Source organism: Mercenaria mercenaria, chromosome 7, assembly GCF_021730395.1.
Source record: "Mercenaria mercenaria strain notata chromosome 7, MADL_Memer_1, whole genome shotgun sequence".
Classification (NCBI taxonomy): Eukaryota; Metazoa; Mollusca; class Bivalvia; order Venerida; family Veneridae; genus Mercenaria; species Mercenaria mercenaria.
In genome coordinates, this window is record NC_069367.1 from 36,753,627 (window position 1) to 36,777,576 (window position 23,950).

The 23,950-nt window shown below is 34.0% G+C and overlaps 1 protein-coding gene across 4 annotated transcripts in view; it reads left to right on the forward strand.

Annotated features, from left to right (window-relative positions):
* The window catches only part of LOC123554394 (uncharacterized), a 36,325-nt gene extending 12,599 nt beyond the window's left edge, over positions 1–23,726 (forward strand). For 2 of the 4 annotated variants that reach the window (XM_053548114.1, XM_053548112.1), the window contains exons 2-7: positions 10,411–10,559; positions 15,212–15,440; positions 17,391–17,816; positions 20,315–20,998; positions 21,815–21,920; positions 22,475–23,726. In XM_053548114.1, coding sequence (XP_053404089.1) covers positions 10,411–10,559; positions 15,212–15,440; positions 17,391–17,816; positions 20,315–20,998; positions 21,815–21,920; positions 22,475–23,210 — 2,330 coding nt within the window. In that variant the 3' untranslated portion in view covers positions 23,211–23,726. Of the gene's footprint in view, positions 1–572; positions 634–5,756; positions 6,498–10,410; positions 10,560–15,211; positions 15,441–17,390; positions 17,817–20,314; positions 20,999–21,814; positions 21,921–22,474 lie in introns of those variants that run through there. The other 2 variants (XM_053548113.1, XM_053548111.1) reach the window with 2 other exon arrangements.
* Positions 23,727–23,950: the final 224 nt, after the last annotated feature.

Below are 23,950 nucleotides of genomic sequence, written 5' to 3' on the forward strand. Positions count from 1 at the left end.
AAGTGTTCAAAGTGCAAGTGGCGGTTTCTGTATAATGTTTTGATACGTATGAACGGATTAATTTTAACGTGATTATATATCATATTGCTATGTCATCATGTTGCAGCTAATATACATTTAAGAACAAAAAGAGATTAAACCTATATTGGAAATATTCATGAGGATGATTTGTCGTTTTTGGCTACAGCAACTTTTGTATTATGCAGTATTATATATGGACTATTTAACTACTCATGGATAACAACTTATACCTTTTTGAATATAGTTATATTCTTTTTTTATGTGTTTTTGGTGGGAAAAGTTGAAAAATACACGTTCAGGAATATTTAACAAAATTGGATATGGCATCTGATTTCAAAACCTTTAAAGGAGTAGCATATACGGCGGTATTTATACTGCCGATATTTAACCTTAGAATTTCAAATTAATGTCAAAATATGGATATTTGTTTATTGAAAATTACATGAAAGATGATAAACTAGAATATCGATGAAAATTCCTGTGATAAAGTCAGTTTGTTCAAGTTGTTGTAAACAACTAATGTTCAATCAAGCACTGGAATCGACCGTTTTTCTTAAAGTGAAACAATGATATCTTTCAGTTTATTTGTGATATTTGCTACATTGTTGACAGGTATGACATTTACCGTTTTAATCTACAAGATTTTACCTTCAATGATTTGATAAAGGTATAGCTACATTATTTATCTATAGCAGTGATGTAATTTCATAGCTTAACAAACATATTGTTACAGTGACTTATGTATTTGTATGTAAATCATACACACTGAAAAGTTGAATTTGGTGTCCTAAAAACTGGGCTCGAAATTCTACATTGCACTCTTTATCCAGTCGTTTGATCTCGACGAGCTTTTAATTTAAGAACTTTTGCTATGACATTAAGACTCAAACGAGATGTTGAAAACTGCAACTGGTTTATGCTCCAGCATACACTTAAACAAAATAAAGATATCACCCATGCTCCAGAGATGTTAGCATACACTTAAACATTATAAAAATATCACCCATATCAAGTCCAATACCAGTAAGCTTACTAGCGATCCGCTGAAGAAAGCAAATGTGATAGTTCAAAAGTCTGATCGAGACCTATCATTTTCTAGGTACTCCTGTTGCAGATCTCTTTGTGATATGTTCTAATCAAATGATCGATCGAATGGACACTTTTGATCTTTTTTTTGTAATTATAAATTCATGCTATCTTTAGGCATTTATTAGTATAATTACATTGATGATTGACCTTTGACTGAGAGACATAAAAATTTTAGCGACGTACCCTCAAACCTTAGATAGTGTCCAGAATATAAACCTCTTTCACTTTCTTGCTGAGGGTCAAAACGATTTTTGCAAACATGACAAAAAGTTGAATTACTCCCTTTTAATTATGTGAAAAAAGTGTTATAATTTAATTACTAAAGCTAATTACTATTAATATACTATAGTACTGAATATTGTATAAAACAATTAAGTAGATGTAAATTGATGAAAACAAGTACCATTGTCGCCCAGTTTGAATGTACCAATACTAAGAATAACAAAAATGTCTTGCTACTGATGACAAAGACGCTGACAACATGAACATGTTGACTTTCATGGGACTTGTAGAATACTGATCTCTGAATTATACATGTCTAAAATAAATCATGCTTGAACATGTTTACTATCATGGGACTAGTGGAATACTGATCTCTCAATTATATGAAATAAATAAGGTTCAAACGTATATTTACATTTTATTACGTTCGCTTGTGTATATATTTTATTGAAATATGAAAGACATATAATATAAAAATACTAAAAAGAATGACTTACGCCATATCATCAGTATTTATGAGCTATATTAATATTCATTGATGGTACTTGTATATAGAAAAGTTATTTATTCTCCTCGTTAAAGATATCAAAAATTACAAGCATGGTTGAGTGTGAGAGTTATATCAAAGTAACAATCATGAAACCAGTTCAAAACTCGTTTTCATACGTCTAATATCACGGCCGTTTTCTAACTGCATATTATAATATGTCGTTTATACTTTAATTTACCAATCTTTATTAAAGCACCATAGTGATTTTTTAAAAGTATGCTGCACAAAATGTAGAAACTGAAAAGAAATGTGATACGGATAAAAGTACATGTTCTTTTATACATTATTGTCATGCAACAATGGAAAGAAAACACTGAACAAATCTATTAATTGATAATATCTAATTAAAATAAAGAACGGCACAAATTTTGCGATTGTTCATTATTTGGACGAGTTCAACTGGCATTTGAATAACTGAACCGTAGTGTTTAATGTGCTAAAGTAATTACAAAATATTGGTTCGCCAAATAACTCGAGTTTAACGTTGTAGTTTCATTATTTGTTAGATCGTTTTAATGTCGGTTACGTATTATATTTTTGATGAACTAAAAACCTTTCAATTTAATCGAAAAGTATAACGTTTTGCCTTAAAACATTATTTTTGATGTAGCTTTCACGATCTTAGTCTGCTGATTTCCTGTCGGTTATATGCAAAAATGTTTTAAATATTTGTTAATGAAGATATCTTTGTAGGGGATATGAATACGTTTATTAAAAAAAAAGACATTGAAAATTTAGTGTGTGGTTGACAAGGTCCTGCACCACATGCCAAATATTAATGCACATCTTATTACACCTGATATAGATAAATTGGATTTTGACCTAACTGTTTGAAAAAAAAAATGGAATAGCTTGGACATTCGCCAACGAAATCTTAAATATGTAATATATCACAATTATATCAAGCAATGTCAAAAATACAGACACATGCTGTAAGAATAGAGTCGGAAATAATATGTATGTATCTGAGTCATATACGGTCAAGTTTTAATCCACAACACCTAAATGCTGTAAATATAAAATCCATCTACTTTATATGATAATAAAAGGTAGTACAGTAGTAAGCAAACCTTTGGTTTTTAGATAAACACAGGTACGGTCAATTTTTGTTCAAAATTTTAATATATCAAATATCGATAGAGCACAGTAAATGGTGTGAATAAGGACACTTAAAGAAACCTTTCCAACATCAAACAGTCTTAACATGACCGCCGAGCTTCTTTTGTTAAGATGATTTATTTAATGCAGAAGAGACCCATTTCATGTCTTAAAGTACATGTTTCATAGTATAAACTTTTATTACGGATTGTTTAAGGCTGTTTGCGAAAGACTGATTTAACTATTATTTCAATACAGCTGAACTTTCGTGATGAAAGATGTTTTATGATCAGCTTTTTCTTAAAGAGCTTTTAGATGATTAAGGAAGGCAGAATTTTAAAGCTTGAAGAAGATGTTAAATGTGAAATAAAATAATAGGTATTTAGGTTACACATAATGGTAGCTATGAATAGCAAAAGTTTTAGCAAAAATTAAAATGCTAGGACATGGAACGTTAAATAAGCATTTCAAAGTATACGGGACTAAATATCAATTACAGAAATGAACGTAGGGCTAATAAAATGTAAAGCATGAAGCCGACATCATGGTAAAAGAGAATACTTTAAATAATTATTGTATTTTGTTAGAAAAACATTTTCATTCAAGCAAATAAAGTGTAAATCTAGTATAAAACAGCATTTTTAAAAAGAAAATGATACATGAAGAGCATTAATTAAATCAGTACATACGGGAAACTGAAAGAATATTTTTTTAAAAATAGTCAGATTTAGTTTTGATTTGATAAAACAGGATGTTATTATTTAAAAGTCATATACGGGGTATACCTCATAACAGTTCGTCAAACCAGAATGATGTGCACATTTAGGCTTGATACAAATTACTCCTGTGAAGTTTCATGGAAATCCAGAAAGAGATTGTGGACAGACGACCAGAAAATAATCTTTAGTATGTATAATTTATGAGTCTCCAACCGTAAAATTAGCGCAGAAAAGGTGGTACTATACAGGAGAAGTACTCTGTACAAATTTCATAAAGGAAAGATTTTTCAGGGGTGGCAAAATATTTCTTATCGAATTCGATCGAAGATTTGGACAAGTATTTGTGACAGCACAGACTGACAGACAGACAGACGGACGAATTGATACTGAAGGAAAGGATATCTTTCACTTGCCAGGGGAAATATAATAACAAAAAGAGAAAATCAAGTTCTACAAGAAATATATGACACACACACACACACACACACACACACACACACACACTTGCAACTTCCCTCAAAAGTTACTAAATAATGTATCGTTAAATATTATTCAGAGCATGGTATGTTATACATGCATTTGTATACTGGTATATTGAGGGGTATCTAGAATACGTGCACGTGTTTAATTAAATCAAACTGTTGAAAATGCATCATGTTTAATTAAAAAAACGTATTTATTTTCTAGCAAATCTAGGCATTGCTCGCTGTGAAGTAATAAAATATAAACCATTCCAATGTGTACATTATTTATAACAAATTACATGCACATAGTTATTATATGCACTGATTGCGTTTTGGTTATTTACAAGCTGCAAAATTGATTAATTTGTAACCTTGGGACAGACGCAAATTGATCTGATTTCAAGAAAAAGCAAAAAAATGTGCTTAACATAGGAAATTATCGTACAATTTAGCACATTTATTCCTATCAGATTTTATCCCCCCCACTGCTAACTGACTAAGTTCGATGACGACTTAGAATCAGCACTTGTCTCTCCTTGCTTTTAGTTCGAAGTCCTGATGTATGTTTAAAGGTTTCCGCTGTGCTTAAAATAATGAATATCCAGGAAGACACGCGTGCTCTTCATTGGTAGAAAGGTACGGTGATCCGTTAGGAAGCCTGCTCTATGTGAACGCGAAACGCGAAGGCACGACGGTACGATGGTGAAGCGCGACAGTACGATCACAAAGCGCTACAGTATGATTGCGATAATACGACAGTGCGATGGCGAAGCGCGAAAGTACGATCGCGAAGCGCTACAGTATGATGGCGCTAAAACGACAGTACGATGGCGAAACGCGACAGTACGATCGCGAAGCGCAACAGTATGAGCGCGAAAATACGACAGTACGATGGCGAAGCGCGACAGTACGATCGTGAAGCGTTACAGTATGATGGCGATAATACGACAGTACGATGGCGAAGCGCGACAGTACCATGGTAACAGTCCATCGTACTGTCGTGCTTTGCGTTCATAGGGAACAGGCGCTGACCCTGACAGAACACCGTAAAAAGTCTCAATGACAGTAAATTAGTTGCATGTAGTAAGTCAACAGAAGTCACGGAACTATATTGTTTAAAGACAAATCAAGCCTGCGGCAATAGTTGACCTTCAGTGGATTATTCTGTTTGATGATACTTATCTAAAATATAAATTATTCATCTCCGTAAATGCTTGTTTGCCCTTATAAATTCTTAATTTTGTTGTCAGGAAAAATGAATTTCAGACACAAGTTTCTACTCCTGGATACATTTATGTAAAGTTTTGCCTAACTGTTACATTTGATAATTGCTTATATTAGAAAATTCCTGATTATCTGTTTTCAATATTATCAATATGATCATATTCAATACAATACAAATATTTTGCCACTTATCGAACTGTTTTGAACAGCCAAACTGTGCATACATCGATCCAATTACATATATATATATATACCTTGTAACTTCCTGCTGCAGAAAATCACGTGACCAAGGAATCAAATTTCGAAAATCTGTTTTTACCCGTTTTACCTGATATTGAATTTTATTGTGTCTCAATGTTTACCGCTGTACGAATGAATTCGTCATGCGAAGTAAATCTTTTGTTCGGGTTGTTTAAGCGTTAATATTTCGCAAACACCGTAATATGGAATGTCAATTTAAGGGTGGTTCAGAGTGTAATCAGGGTTGAAATTAATTGTGTTTTATAAAATGTAGAAGATGTTTCACTGGATTAACATACTTCCGATTACATAAATTTCCATATATGCATGTATTATATCACATTTTATAACGGACATTTAAGAACAAGTGATATAAAATGAAACAGGAGGTATTTGTGAAGAGTGATTAGTCAGTTTGTGCTGCAAAAATTTACATGAACATTTTTTTATGATGAACCATGTAACCATGTAAAATTTATCATTCGTGAATTGTAAAGTTTAAGAAATATTAAAAATATAAATATTAGTAGGAAGTTAAAAAAAGACATTAACGGATATATTTAACTAAACAGGGTGTGGCATCAGAATTCAAGGAACTTTATATCTCTTTACATTATTTTACTATTGATATTTTTACCTTAACATTCCAAATGAAGATCGAAATATGGATATTTGTTTATTGAAATTTACATGAAAGACAGTTAACTAACAAATCAATAAAGATACCAGTGATAAAGTCGGCTCATTCTAAACATTTATTGCATTTATTGTTCAGTTAACTGTTTAAAGCATTGGAATCGATCGCTTTTTCGTAAAGAAACACAATGATGGATTTTAGATTATTTGTGATACTTGCTACGCTGTTAACAGGTACGTCAACATTTTCTTTTACAGATATAATCAAGAAATCTGATTTTTTCTCTCTAAACATCTAAATATTTTAAGACATATATATACAGACTCTCGGGGCCATCTCAGTGTGTACATTTATATCCGAACTAGTCATACAATAGCGTGGTATTTTATAATCCGACGTATACCCTCCATACTGTGTTTATCTTCTTTTGCAATCTACAAACATTGTTACAATGGTTGTACTATGTCAGCCTATCTAATCAAATGTAACGTAAAAAATTCCATGTAACAGTACAACAAGCAATCCACACACATAGTTGAATTTAGTGTTTTCTGAAAATTGCTTTGCTGTTCAACATTACAGACGGGTTTTGATACATGGATACAAAACATAGCATTAAACTTTAAAAGTGGCAAAAAGTGGATCTTCTGCTCATGACCTTAGTATATGCTCTTACAAAATAAAAATGTCATCCATTAAGCCTGATCTTTCTGCTGACATAATTTGACGATTCTATTTAACGAGCCGAATGCACTAGGAGTTAACATTCTACTAATTTTCTGTCAGTCAGTACATTTAAAATCGCATAATATTTGTTTTTTTTTTATGAAAGGGGAAAACGTAAAAATACATGTTTCGACTTCTATACAAACCTTATAGTGATTAAAATGTAACAGTTGGTTGAATCCGAATATCCAATTTCTGCTTTTTATGAAAGGGGAACTTTAAAATACATTTTGACATAAATACCAACGTTATAAATTCGTTGAATTGTAAAGTTGTTCAACCCGAATTTGAGAAATTTTAGGGAACGTATTAATTAACACTTGGGAATGTCAAATATTCAAGTTTCAAATATACACTTTTTAAAAATATCTATACTAATGAATGTATCTACAGACTGAATATTCATGCGAAGTTTCATTTCGCTCTGTGCTTATTCATCAGTGACAGCGCAAAAAGAAATGTTCACACTTTAAAGTCTAACTTCCAGACTTAAAACGTTGATGAATACGAGCCCAACATATGGATCATGAGAACTTTGGCAAATTGGACATTTGATTGTTAAGTGGAGTTAAGTGAGTTCGTCATAATTGTTAACCAGTTATAACTTGAATTAGTAAAATACCATTCTGATATGAGCCGTGCCATGTTGGTTTTCTCATGGCACGGCTCATATAGAAAGTGTTACATGGCCGAAATGTATGATTACTTTCAAGTATTTGATTAGAGTTGAGCCTTAACGAGTTTTCAGTCTTTTTAGTCTAAAATTATAGTTAATTTTGGTAGATATAGAATACAAGAAACAGTACCTTGATCAGTAATGGTGCATTTGGCTCTCGTGGATTTTGCCAGGCCGGAATAAACTCGGCGCAAGCACCTCGTGTGTTAAAGCCCTTACAAAGTTTATTGATCCGATTACAGATGAAGGTATTCTTACAAGATACCAGATCAAGGTATACTGTTATAATAATTTATTATACCTCACTTTTGTCTACAATGATAAAATCCCATTACCCATAAAAGAGATATTATGACTATCAAACACATTTTCAAACTTTTTGCCACGTGACCGAGCGAAAGTGACTGTCAGGTCATGTGACCGCGCTGATATTTTGAATGTCATATAAGGGCAAATAACTGCTTCAATGTTTTCAGCCAAATCATGAAATGATTGCCTCCCTTGTACACATATAGTAGTGACGTCACTGTTTAATGTGTAAACAGACGATTCAGACAAAAGTTAAAACAGTTGAATTAAATGAATTAAAAACTTTTTTTTTTACTTTTTTATGTACTTAATTTTGTTCGGTATAATAAAATAAATATCATATGGCAGCGTGTGTGACATTGATATTGTCAACCCTCGAAACAGAATGTCACCACTCGGCTTTCGCCTCGGGTGACATTCTGCCCTCGGGTTGACAATATCAATGTCACACACGTTGCCATATGATATTTATAATATAACATATAGTAAGAGTGACATTAATACAAGGATACATTTTGAAATTGTAACGCATTGTTAAAATCAACATATACATAATTTTAGCGTTTTAAATATTTGAATGTGTACTAAGCGCCACCTGATTCACTGGAAGATAGAGTTTAATGTGCAGATTTAAATGTCATGTATTGATTCAGGGTATAACTCGCATATTATGTCTAAATTACATTTCCATAGTATAATTTATTTCTTTAGATAATTAATACACCGTTTATTTGTTATAACTTTGAAATCCCGAAACCTTTCAATTGAAATGAAATTGATATCGCTGTCATTTTCCAAAGAACGCCATTAAAGCATTATTGAATTTTAAAGATTTGGGGCTTTGATAATGAAATTCAAAGTAAGTGATAATTCAAGATGTATTGTACTTTAGGAAAAAAATGAGAACTCTTCTCATGATATACTATTTGCATGAAAATAAAATGATATTTTTTTTATATAGCGCAATAATTTGGTGACAAAGATACCTTACTGCTTCGCGACTAAAGACAAAATTAATTAATTATACAAAAACAATACATGACTTGTACATTTTCCTTGTAATAACATTTCAATAAGAACAAACTCAGATGTTACAAAAATAATGCATGTATTTGATTTATTTACCGTCATGTTTTAAACTACGACAATAACTAAATCTTGAGTATTATTGTCAACTGTTAAATCTCTCTAGCTACTTATTAATATTAAGATACGTGAAATAAATAGTACACAAGTAAACCAGTGGTTGATTTCGGAACAAACAATATAAACATGTCCATTGAGAGGTCATGATTTTACCTACGGTCAATTTTTGTTTAAACTAGGATCATCGGTATCTCCATATATCAAAGATCGATAGATAGGTTATAGTGTGAATATGAACATTTAGAGAAAACTTCATATGAATAAATATAGAGTCTTAACTGTACTGCAACATTGCCAGGGTGATTTGTTAAAGTAACTGTTTGAAAGTTTGAACTTTTATTGCAGCGAAATATGGCTTAATCTGTTGGACCTCTATACTGCTTTTTTAAAATATTCTGTAATCCAGTTCATGCTAAAGCGATATGGGGATCAGTCCATAGCAAACAATTTTACAGGACTCATAAATCCACGGTCCATAGTTTGTGTTATCAACGGGTCTATATACTTCAATACAGATTAACTGGGCTGCAGTCAAAATTGAAAGAAACATTGTTGCGTTTTTTTATTATTTATTTTTTATGTCATGTAATAAAACACTTATAGAATAGTCTTACTATCATTTGTTCAAAAATATCCATTCAAGGTCTGACCTTACTCAATGGCTTGCTGATCTACAGTCAAGACTAATGGCCCTTTGTCCTTGGACGTCGGTGAAATAGTGTTGACTATAGACACGCAATACATTTGTGAATCTAGCAGGCTCAGTTACTTATTGTCATAAGTCAGATGTTAGTTATTCATACAAGCCAACAGTAAAACGTGTGTTTTATTTTACAATTAATGCAAAATAAGAATTTACTAAATGGGACAGTCTAAAAATAGTTCCAGTTCTGCAAAGTCTGCTTAGTCTGCAAGTGGCTTGTTTTAACACGTTGTTCTCTAACATCTTTTTCTTTTTTTCTCTATATATCTTACATTATTTAGATGTGTTCTTCATCGAATATAAAGTTGTAGACAAAGCACTTTTTGCGCATAAAAGTGCTTGAAATTATGCATGCAATCTGAAGACTTAGAATATATACCACGTCAAGGAAACTCGTACCGTTTCAAGAAAATCTGTACCATGTCAAAGACACTCGAAGCGTTTCAAGGAAATTCGTACCATGTTAAGAAAACTCGAACCGTGTCAAGGAAATTCGTACCATTTCAAGGTACTACGTAAGTGTTTTTTCTACGTTACTGTAACACAAGGAAACTATAATTCTACATGTTTGTATTCATTATTTCAGCCTGTGTGCATGTTACCCATGGACTTGCATCATCAGCATGCTACGGTACAGATCCAAGCTGTGATTTTTACACGATGCAATGTGCGTCGCAACAAGTCATCAGAGTACGCAACCTGTACGCCGGGTACAAGAATACCACTTTATATCCGGTAAGTGCTCTAGATTAGGCAGTGTTTGCGAGGACTTTCGTTCGCTTATTATCGCAATCAGAGCAAAATGCTAAAATATAGTGAAAAACAAATTATATCCTGTGATATAAATGTCTACAAGGAGTTAGTTCTTCGCGAAGCGAATCAGGCGGATGTCCCTGAAATCGCAAAATAAACGCGAATTACTTTTGTCTTTGAAACTGCGAAATGAATCGTGAAATAAGCTTGTATAAGTTTCATGTATCTGAAACCGCGAAAGAAACTGATAAATAAACGCGAATCAACCTGATGTCTCTGAAGCCGCGAAATAAACGTGAAGCAGTCTGAAGACTCTGAAACCGCGAAATAAACGTGAACCAGTCTGATGGCTCTGAAACCGCGAAATAAACGTGAATCAGTCTGATGTCTCTGAAACCGCGAAATAAACGTGAACCAGTCTGATGGCTCTGAAACCGCGAAATAAACGTGAATCAGCCTGTTGAAACTCGTAAATAAACGTTGAACCAGTCTGATGCTCTGAAACCGCGAAATAAACATGAATCAGTCTGCTGTTTGAAACCTCAAATTAACGTGAATAGTATAATTTCTGCGCTAAAAAATAGGCGATGTCTGGCTCGCAAAAAACGCATAGAATGTATAAATTCGCAAAATGCGAAAAACGCACACCCACACACGCACACGCACACGCACACGCACACGCACACACACACACACACACACTGCACTTATATACAATCTTACTAACATCATTGAACACACAGCACACTTAGCAATAAATGGAAACATATAGAATTCAATAGATCGATATCTGTACTGATATATGATACACTGTCTATGAAAATAGCCTAATAAAAACGAAGAAAAAACGTTTCCTGCTGCGTAAAAGAAGAATATAATTGTGCAAAACATTTTATCAAGAGAATAATAAAAACGAATTAAGCTTCATCCGGTCTTTTTATTTGTATGTTAAAATGATATAGGAAAGGAGCTTTTTAGAGCATTATTATTTTCAGTGAGTTTGCGTTATACTTCATAGAAAGGCGACGCCTTCCATCCTTAGGACTTCCAACTAATCAAGCTGGAAACCCATGTTTAATTTGCTCAAAGTGATGCACTTATACGTTGCGGTCATTTGTCAATTGCAATTTTGGTTGCGTAATGCGAAGCAACATTGGATGCACCCAATTTAAGTGCAAAACACAAAAGAACGGGTCTCGATGCCTAAGTTTACAAAACGTTAAAACTCACAATCCTCGATCTCCCGGTACATGTATAACATTTATAGTTACGTAGTACACCGTGTTCACCCGGCAACGCTTATTCACGTTACTCACGTTTAAACCCCTGAAGTTGGCAGACCTAGCCGTAAACTTATAATAATTATATACGGGTATTGGTAATGACAAAAAAATCATACAAAGTGTACTATGATCACATGCATGCTTATTTCCAACATAGCGTTCGTTTAACAACAGAAGCAGCAGCAACAACAACAACAATGAAATAGGATATAATAGCTTTATCATAAAGTGTTCTCTTCTAAAGAAGTTAATGGTACACACATGTTGTATAAAACAGACAAGAAATATTTGTGTTATATAAAGTGCATATCAATCTGCAGATCTAGATTTGGATATCCAATAAATGCGTATCAGCATTTGTTCCTTTTTTACACCAATTGAAGGCATACTATAGTTTTACGTACTTTACGGGAAAAGTTAATTAAACATTTAATCTTTAAAGTGTTGGAGAGAGAAAAAAATACATTAATCTTAAGATTACTACTTAAATTGTTTTTCAAGCTGAGAAGATGATTGACTACATCAATCAATTTATCGGGAGAACTGCAGGCAGAAATTGCATGAACCCTGCATCCTTCAGCAAATTTCTTTGTGTAGGTTGTTCACGCTGCTAGCGCTCGCGCATTTTTGTGCCGCTCTGCAAACTTTATGCACGAATACAGTAGAAAAATGCTTCTGATAAGACGACATTCTGGTGAATTTTAATTAAAGCCAACTGTAGCACGCAAGTGCCCCGGAAACGTCGATACGGATTCCTGCAGTAATACTGAATAGGTTAAATCATGAAAGGAGGACCTCAAACGCGAACCTAATTATTTCATAACTGCTCAGCCGATTGATTGTTAGACTGGTTGACTTTTACAAAATTTCAACATTTTCTTTTTTGTTATGCATTGAAGGTCATTAAAAAATAGTGTTCTTGATTCCGTAACTGTTTATACTTGCCCTACTATACGAATTCAATTGACAAATTATCCGGATAACACATAGGTGGTGGGGAAATGGCGCACCGTCTTCTGTCAAACCACAACTCGCCCGGGCATCGAGCATGCGTCCTTTTTAGTTTTAAATACACTGTAGAAACAATATATTCTCCGTGACAATTTGATAAAAGACATTGTATCTGAAATCATTCGTCCTCCACCTCTGAATCATGTGAGAAAGTTGGCAGTTACTTGCGGAGAACAGGTGTGTACTGGCACAGAATTCAGGAACACCGGATTAGGTTAATTGTACGTCGTTATATAACTGACATACTGTTGAAAAACGGCGTTAAATCCAAAACAAATAAACAAAACATTTATTTAGTAAAACTAGCACTTGTAAACACCTTGCCCGAGTCTCCCCAATGTCACTGTCAGTTTGTGCCAAATACTTGAGTCTCTCATTTTTTTTTATACAAAGCATGTATAATCTTCATCATGTAAACAGGAAAGATTACAGTTATTTACAGACGGAGCTTTAACTTACAATGAACTGTTTAATGCTCACCAAAAAGTGCACAGCCACCCTCTTATCAGGTGACTCTAATATCAAGTTTTTAGCGTAAAGCTTTTCAAAGTACTGTTTGATTTATGAGCAGTAGTGTTCTTCGACCCATCGGCCTGTGCCAAAGGTTCTAAATGCAACTCTACCTAAAAGAAAATAGTTCTATCTGTTTCTCAAACACCGATAAAAAAACTGTTTATCGAACACCCATGTAAAAAACGGTTCCACTAACACCCATGTAATAAACTGTTTCTCTAACACCCATAAAATAGACTGTTCCTCTAACACCCATGAAATAAACTGTTCCACTAACACTCGTGAAATAAACTGTTCCTCTTACACCCATGAAATAAACTGTTCCACGAATTCCCATGTAATAAACTGTTCCACTAACACCCATGAAATAAACTGTTCCTCTAACACCCATGAAATAAACAGTTCTACTAACACTCGTGAAATAAACTGTTCCTCTTACACCCTTGAAATAGTTCATCGCCGCTATTTGTATCTTCATGCACATGTATTTTTTTTATAGAACTAATGTTAGATATGTTTTAGAGTTTGAAATTTAAAAATTTAAAAGATTCGATGCAAGTTTATGCTTATATCTGTCTTTTGTGTATATCATTAAGCGACCGAGGACGTTACAGTACGTGTATGTTCCTTTGTTAAAAAAACCTACTAGATATACTCCAATTAAGCGCTAATAAAAGTATTTATTGCACTTTAATCGCCAGATTTGTTACGAAACTGGTATGTAGTTATATGTTTTCATCAGTTAGGTGTATTTTATTGCCAACAAGTGTTTGAACTGTTTTCATTAGATTGAACACAGAGAACATATATACCTATTTTTAAAACACATTAAACACTTCTTAAAGAACATCAAAATTGTGCGATATTGGCAATTAAAATAAATTGAAAATGAAAAACATTCTGTTCAAACGCTGTATAGGTGTAGATTGATCGTTACGTGTTATCGCTTTTTCTGTGATCTGCTCTTCTATACGTTATAAAATATGTCGTTTTTTTTGATAAAGAAATTTAAGCTAATTAAATATTTATCATCCACACATTTTCTTCATAAAATTGTATTTAGTGATATTATTATCGCATTACTTGCGTCTCATTTATTTAGTTGCTTACAATGTTCGTATACGTATTTTTGTTTTCCATTTCCGTATTTTTTACCTCTTTATGTCTTATAAATTTTTCTTTTCTTTGCAGTTTTCACATTTCCATTTAATTTGTTGTTAAGTTTTTCTTCGTCTACTTCTGTTATTACAAAATTTATATTTATTTTCATGAAGACACAATTACAGAATTTTTGATTTTTGAATGTAAATCCAACGCCTTCCTGTACTTTTCTCATTTAAAAGCTTTCAGGGTTTTGGTGCACGGATTACAAACAAAATTAATTCTTTAACCACTTGTACATACTTTTAGCTTCTGATGTTGCTTAAAAATTAAAATCCCTTCCACACTACTACATACTGTTTATGTCACTAAGTATTAGTTTGTTCATAGTATGCTATTTTAATTAATGTCCCATGTTGCATACTAAGGGTATAATTTTAAATTATTATGTTAAAGGACCATACATGTATGTTAGCCTAGACCTAGTTCATGACTAAAGTGACCTCCTCTGACGGTCCGTCCACAGACTGGAATGAAATGGAAGGGATAATTATGCCACGGTGTGGACTAATTTTAGTCTGGCTATAGCCAAATTTTTTTTTTTTTCAGAACGATAATTATCAAGATATGTACCGCCTGTGAATGCAAAATGAAATGCTGTTTTTGCGGTATTTATGGTATTTATTTCATGTATATAATTGATAAATTTGTACTTTAATGTTACAGATTTGCGGCACTGAACAACATTGTTCGTCTTCCTCAATTTGTTGTGCCCTGGGAGGAACCGAGATAAGAGAAGATTTTAATCTAGAGAATACATACAATACCTATACGAACTGTTCTGGTAGACAGAGCTGTACAGCAATCCATGCCCCTTGGCAACAACTCCAAACAACCGTTAATGGTTTTACCATTTATTCGTCGTTTGTTCATCTGGAATATGACTGTCAAGAAGGTACATTTGTGTTTTCTTTGTTTGTTCGCGTTTTTGTTTCCATTTGCACTAGTGATGGGCCGACAATCGGCGACAATCGAATAATCGTCGGCGTTGCATTCATGAGCGCAAATCGCCGACTTCACTTTTCCCTGACCGTTTAAAATATTTTGCCCCCCAAAAACGGAAAAATTTAGGTTTTTCGGGCCCTTTTTTCTTTCCTTGTTTTTTACCTTTCTTTAGGGCAATTACGCCAAGGGAAAACTACTTTATGTAAAAATGGCTTCCTCCAAAGCCCTCGAAAGAAATTGAGTTCACTGTGACACCCAGATTTGGAAGATATATGGCTTTACAAAATTAAGTTTGGAAAAGCATAAACCCCCAGAATCTTGACATTAGTATGGCAGTTAATGCATAGCATGCTGTAAGACTACGCAAGCATGTTAGCAAAAGTATTTTCAATTTTTTTGATTTTGTGGATTGAAATCCTTCCAGTCGTTATTAAGAATAATAATTTCTTAATACTTTTTTGCTCCATATGAAATTTTTAAACAATAACATAATATATTACTGGATAAGAGTCTCTGGTGAAATTGAGACGAGTACCTAATTTGAAGTTTACTATCTTCACAAATATTTTACTTTTATGCTGTTAACTTACTTGTGTTTATGAAGGGATACAACAGAAATAGGATATTTGATATATGTATGATTCATTTCTTAAGTAATGACATAAGACATACACTGTGAGGTGAACTTATAGCTATGCAACTAGAGTAACCGATTATCCGATTATATCCGATTAATCGAATCGGTTGGCTTGTCCGATTATGCCGATTAATCGGTTGGCAAATCTAACCGATTTGCCCATCACTAATTTGCACCCTTGCCATAGTTTTATAAGATCAGATGGTTCCAACGTTGTATGAGTGGTGAATTTTACGCAGAACAAGTGAACAAAGTGAGCATTTCCGGACACGTAAGTACGAGTGTTGGCAATTTTTACCCGTAATTATACCGAATCAAATGAAGACGTTGGGTGCACCTTGAGCACAAATGGATCTGTTCCTTAACGCATGTGCTTATTTATGTGAAACGTGTGCCGCTTCCTCTAAAACGTCTGTACAGTCCGACGGGGGTAGGAGATTTTTGTCAGTTTTTGAGAATATCGCATTATATACAGTGCTTATCAGGACTGATAAATTATTGAAGCCCTTCATACTCAAAGAGCTACTTCATTTGACAATACATACGTATTTTCATAGAATTATTCAGAATTATTTCTCGAATAGCGTCTGAAAACACTAGGTAACTTAATCAATGAATACTGTTCAGTTTCTTACTTGCCGAGCTTATTCATCACAAACAGTCATCATTGTATTGATCCTTCCATTCAAATAAATTTTATGTCATTTTTGTCGCTATAAGACCTTTGTTGTAAAAAATGAAAAAAAAAAATCTCTTTCCTCATCAGAACTGCTTAAGAAAACGGCCATGAACACATGTGCTAGGTAACGGACTCTTTTGCGCTAGAGGACCCATCCTTTACATTTAATTTGGTGTATATCGATTAAAAATGCCTTTAAATCACACTTATAAAATCGGAAATGTGTTATGTTGTCTTCTCGTTCTGTATAAAATACGCCAATGGGACAACGTTTGAACCACCAATCTGATAAAACTATGGCCAGTATGTATTAGTAGGCTTTGCTGACATGTTAGTATTACACAGCAACTATTTTCTGTTCTAAAAAGTCCTAACCTTCTAACGTTTAAAATGCGTATTCAAAAGGCAAGGAATACGTGAATCGGTATGTTAAATTAAGTAGTACAATATTCAAACAAAGGCAAATAAGGCTTAGAAATGACGTGTGAATTTGGGCACGTATATATGAAGCAAAGTTTACAACGACAGTCCAGTTCTAAAGTATATTGCACGAACTTAACCTAAATGTCTTCTCCATTTTCCAGTATCATCAAAAATACCATTGTGTGGCGGAACTTCTACAACCAGCTACGCTGAGATTATGTTTGACGGATCCATGGAGAACTTTGATCCTTTGAAGGCCAGCAAAGAATGTCGGTGCAATGTCACAAATTTTGGAGAACAACAGAATGTTATACTTACAACCATAGACGTACGACTGGAAAGCCATTATAAAAGAGAAAACCAAACGTCTGCCGATTGCTCTTCAGCCTCGTTTACGTCAAACGTAAGAAGTGTAAAGTGTGTGAAGTCCGATATGCATTATGAAGATAACTTTTTTTATGAAAGCAGTGACGATTCCCAGCAAACACTAATTATGGCACCATGGATGACGTCAGATATCAGATTGACAGACATACACGCAAACGGTGCACGGGACTCACCAGCTATGGTCTGGATTTCTTTAAAAGGTAAAATGTCATAACTTGAAATACTTAAGATAATATTGGCACACTTGTATGGAGAATTTCTTTACATGGACAAACGTTATAAGTCATATTGCATAGTATTTCATTGATGTGCCGGTACCTAAATTAACCAACTGCTATTTCTTCATGTACTGCTAAAATCTTCTTTTATCAAAATAATGTGAAAACGTTTTGTATTTGTATTTGTATATACAATGTTCTGAACCTTGAGAACATCCCAAGGGGATTGATGACGTGAGAGAGAAACTTTAATTCCAGTTTAAAATTAAAGCAGTATCTTGCAAAAAGCTATCGGAAAAGCGAACGGTTTCGACCCAAAAACTTGAGAACCACTTGATCCAGAACATTCGAACTTGGTAGCATGATTGGACTTACAATGTAGATGACTCCTATTGTTTTAGGTGTCAGAAAGTTCAAAGGCCAGAGACAGGCCCTGAACCTCCATAAAGATTTCCGCTTAACAACTTGACAACCATTTGGTTCAACATAGAACATTCAAAGTTGATAGCATGATTGGACTTATTGATCAAATGACTTCTACAGTTTGAGGGATCAGTAAGTCAAAGTTTAAGTCGTAGGGGCATGGACGTTAAAACGGGTTCCGCCCAATCACTTTATAACTTAAACCAGAACCTTCAACTTCATTTATAGCATGACTCCTAATTTTTAGAGGTCAAAGTTACATGGACCTGAACCTTGAAGACAGGTTCAACTGAATGACTTGAGGCCCACTTGACCCAGAATTTTTGAACTTAGCATGATTGGACTTATAAAGTGGATGACCCCTTTTGGATCAATAGGTCAAATGTCAAGGCCACAACGACCTAATCATTCAAACTATTTCTGCTTAGTAACTTGAGAACCAGCTGACCTAGTGTCTTCAAATTTGATAGCATGGTTGGGATCATGCAGTAGATGATACCATTTTATTTGTGGGGCGGGGGGGGGGGTGGGGGTTAGTAGGTCAAAGGTCAATATCATAGTCATCTCGTGACTGAAAATAGAACGTCGTTTAACAAACAGCTTTTGTAATATTTATCATTATATGATTCCTTTATAAATTGCCGATCAATACATTGTGCTATTGTCCAGTCATTGTGCTATTGTCCAGTCTATAGTTCCACACAGAGTCCTGCGTTTTTTTCACCTTTAAACTCGAAATAACATGGAAAGTGTTTATTATGTCATGTCTTCTATAAAAATCAACAACACTGATTAAGTAGCTTGCTGAACAATGGTGAAAACCATTGTCCAATGTTCGACTGGCAAGCCATCCAGTAAGTTTATAACAGAGTTCCACTTCAGCAAGACTCAATAAACAGCCTGCTATTTTCTTCTGATGCGTTCTTTGCTTCGAAAGTACTTCATATAGATTTATTAAAACAACTGAATTATATTTAGGAGGAAAATAACATTAACTAAACTGGAGAGTGGTTCCCGATTCCCAGAATCGAAGGTATAGTTTTTTTAAACAAAACTAAAATGATTGGAATACAAAATGTCGACGGTAAAAAGAAAAAAAAAATCACATCGTAACATATATTAAACTGAAATATGATTTATCTAAAATTTCAAAACAAGGGAAAAACTCTTTGCAATATGCATTTGTCTTAAATGTTATGTGTGTTCATCGGCTCATATCCATTAATCAAGTACGTTGGGGGAAAACTCCTGCAAAAGGACTTCCATCTGATAAAATTCATCATTATGTTAAGATTGCATCCTATCGTTGAATCATTTACTGAACAACAACAACAACAACAAAAACAACTACAACAAACAAACATACAAACAAACAAAAAAGTCTGAAAACCCCGGTACGATGTTCTGCTGTCAATATATCGGGAATATGTTTTCTGAAAGTATGAACTACTAAAGTATCTGAAAGTGCAGTTAAACACTGTACACACCAGACCAAAAAAACATTCTTTAAGTTTATACTTTGATCACTCAGAAAAACTCTTAGAATATTATTATACTATAATTGTCCGTGAGTAAGGATATAGTGACATGAAAACGATCACGTGATTTTGACTGAAGACATAAAACACAAAATCTCTAAAAGGCTGAAGTAAATTAATTGCCTTGTCCTATAGTTAAATATTACAACTCAAAAGATACATGTCAAAAGTTGCATGAAGTCAACGTTTGATATTTGACTTTTTTACTTGTTCCTGGAAATCAATCCCGTGAGTTAATATCACCTTTTAACTGCGTTTTGACCAATGGATGTTGCGATAAATATAGATTAAGTGATAAATATATGATGTCTACTAGTGGCTGTTGCATGTTTCGCAGTAGAATTTAGCTCTTATTCTTATAAATTGTAACTATCAGAATCTAATGACTTTTGTTTTACCATCTGACTTGATATGTCAGTCATATTGTTTTTCGCTACAATAAAAAGTACATGTCGTTTCTAAAATTCGTACTGTTTATAATTGCATTATTCAATTATTGTTGTCTGTTTATTTCAACAGCTGAAGAAGGCAAAGCATTTAGTATAACTTGTGAGGAAGTAATACCAGCACAATTTACAACAACTACTACCTCAAGTACGACAAGCACTACAACTACAACCACGACTACCACTCCAAAACCGACAACCACCACTACGACAACGACTCCAAAACCGACAACTACTACTACGACTACGACTCCAAAACCGACAACAACTACTACGACTACGACTCCAAAACCGACAACTACTACGACAACGACTCCAAAGCCGACAACCACTACTACGACTACGACTCCAAAACCGACAACGACCACTACGACTACGACTCCAAAACTGACAACGACCACTACAACTACAACTCCAAAACTGACAACGACCACTACGACTACAACTCCAAAACCAAAAACGACGACCACGACAACGACCACTAAGACTACGACTCAAAAACAGACAACGACCACTACCACTGTGACTCCTAAACCGACAACAACCACTACGACTCCAACACCGACGACTAAACGTACAACTCCAAAACCGACAACGACCACTACGACTACGACTACTAAACTTTCAACGGCTACTACGACTCTAAAACCGACAGCGCCCCCTACTGCTAAAACTAATAAACCGACAACGACAACTACGACAGAAAAAACAGTCACAATTTCTACTTCACCACCATTTGTTCCGTCTGGGGATGGAGGTAATTATTTTCATATTTTACACACTTCTGTGAAATATTCAAAAGTCTTTTCTGAAAATAACGCGTTCACGTATTTACAGATAGATACACACATGCGGAAATGAGAAAACAACCAAATAAATGGTATATTCTTGATTTTTTTTACAAATTCTGTTCTTGTTTGATATGTGTGCATTTTATACTTTTATATTCAGTCTATTAGGCTAATTTGTTCCTGAAATTGTTTGAAGAATTTATCTACTGAAAAAAAGAAACACCATTGAATTTCCACATGTATTTTTCAAAATCCTCAAAATTTCCAACTGAAAAACATAATAACAGAAGCAGGTGTCTTTAAATTCTTTAAAACTTTAAAACGCTAAACTTATTGTTTAATGATATTCATGCCATTATTTTTTTTTCAAGCATCTAGTTCGTGTTACTGATTTTAGTTTCTTTAATAAAGATAATATCATCCTTATAACGAAACTACAGTAAACACAGTATCATGATATGAAAACATTAGTTTTTATCTGCAACTTTTAGTCATTACATATTGTTATTTGTAACATTGCACTTTGTTTATAAAGCATTACCTATTATCTAATCTTCATCTGATACAATGTATTACCTATATAGTAATTCATATGCAGTATATTTCCTTTACCGTTGACATTTTACATCTTATGAGTATCTATGTCCTTCAATAAGTGCAAAATACAGATAGAAATACGCGAAGCCGTTTTTTTTTTATCATACTACGATTTTGTCATGATGAGATCACCCGTCATTTTACCTGCTTTTAAAATAATCATTTATGCAATATTTTTCTTACAGAAAGCGACAAAAAACAACATACGGCAGTCTACCTTGCAATAATTATCCCAATAATTGTGTGTCTGTTCTTCATTACGGCGCTCTTGCTCTGGATCTACTGGAAAAGGTTCAAACTTTTTATCTATTGAATTTCTATTCATATGCCAACGTTATACGTCAGTCGTAGTATTTCGTTTCAGTCAAAACGATTCCAAAAAAGCAGAACTGTATGAGAAAAGTACTTATGCTTTGTGCGGAGGAAAGCTTTCGACTCTCTTTTTCTTATAAGAATCTGTCAAATATAATAGGAGAAATGTTTCCTAAATCGGGACATTTTCTCCCTGTGTATAGTATCCAAAAGTCACGTGGATTTGCCAACTTGTATATTTGGAACAGATGTCTTTGAATTTGAGAGTTAACTTAGAGCTTGTTTCCAGAACGAATATTGAAATGTCAGACGGTCAGTTCTCAGCAGTTTCGAAACTCGAAAATTCCCCAAGCAACACCCTCCGGCTTGATTGGGATGTTTTATAAAAACAAATGCCAAAATCACAACACTCAACGTTTATTCTGAATTATTAGGCTTTGCATTTTAATATATTATTTTTCTTCCGTAGTGAATCCAATTTGCTTTTATGTGATGTTTCACAACATAGATTAAAATAACTTTATTTCTTTCAGGACGACGCCTAGAAGGAAGAAGTTCCATTTTATGAAATCTACTCCTAGGTCTGAAGTTTATAACACATTTAGCAATCCAAAGATTCTGGACGATTTTATAAAGGACGTGGGTGTCGAATCTAGAAGTTCTGTTACAGGGGAGAAACCACCTATATCCACATTCATTTCTGTTCCAAACCCTCAAAAGAGACCAAGATCTATTCTGTCAAATGGTTCCACATATAGACAACAGCAAGCACCTGAGCCGTATATTATACCAGTAAATGTAACAAACGGTGACCCTTTGTATACAACCCCGAGAAAACAGCCATTTCAAAACGGGGTTCATGTAAGAATTAATCAAGGTGAAAACGTCAAGGACAATCCTGTTATAATTACGGAAACAGTCGAACCTGAGACAAGGCCACTTAAAGAGGTTGAAAGTCAACCAAATGAGTCTGATCAGCGTCAAAGTACGTTAAGAAAGAAACCAGACGACGACGGAGGAATCCTTATTCACGTAGACAATCTAAGCCTTCCGCCAGTGTCCGCGAGGTCAACGAGTGCAGATAGCTCCAGAAATACGTCGTCAACGCGGAGCGAGATCGGTTCCACCCCGGGTAACCTGACACCGGAAAGACGAAATAGCGAGCCAGCAGTAATAACACCTGATTCTATTGTTGATAGACGTTCAGCAAGTGCATACATTCTTCCAGGGTCTTCTCCAGACGATAGCTCAGTATTGTTTGTGCCATGATACTGTAAGACAGAAAATAAATTTAATATAATGTGATACAAAGTGAAAATATGGTAGCGTCCTTGCATTAATTCTAATCTTGGAAGGATTATACAGTGCATTTTAAATTTCACAGCATTAGCATTCGATTGTTGCTAATATTATTACTAATTTGCATTAGTCCACAAACATGGTTGTAACATGATTATAGAAGTTGCGAAATTAGGAAGTACTTTGAAAAAGTAATAATATCATAAAGCAACTTATCGTTTGCGTTTGTTTGGAAAAAATACACACATTTATGCAACAAAGGCGAAATATTTACTACATAAATGCCTTTTACCAAACGTTCTGTCATTAATATATTATCATTTTGCCATATTTGCATCGAAGATTTTCACAATATAACATGATTTCTCATATCATTTAAGGGACTTTTGAGTTCATTAGCTTGTTTTGTTTCCATGTCACTCGTCACAGTTATCCGTAGCAAAATGTTTTGTGAAAAATCAAAATGAATATACCACATGATAATCATTTGCGTTATGTATGTCTATGATATAACCAATTTTTATCATCCCTATGAATAAAGTAAAGCGCATATATGTATTCTAGACAAATGGGACATATCTAGACTAGCTTCTAGACTGTGATATATCATTTTCTTATATATTTTTTTTATGTTCCGTGAACGGGAAGCATGTCGATGCTTCATCCGTCCTTTCGCCGGTCTGACCGTCCATCTACCCATTCTTGACCAG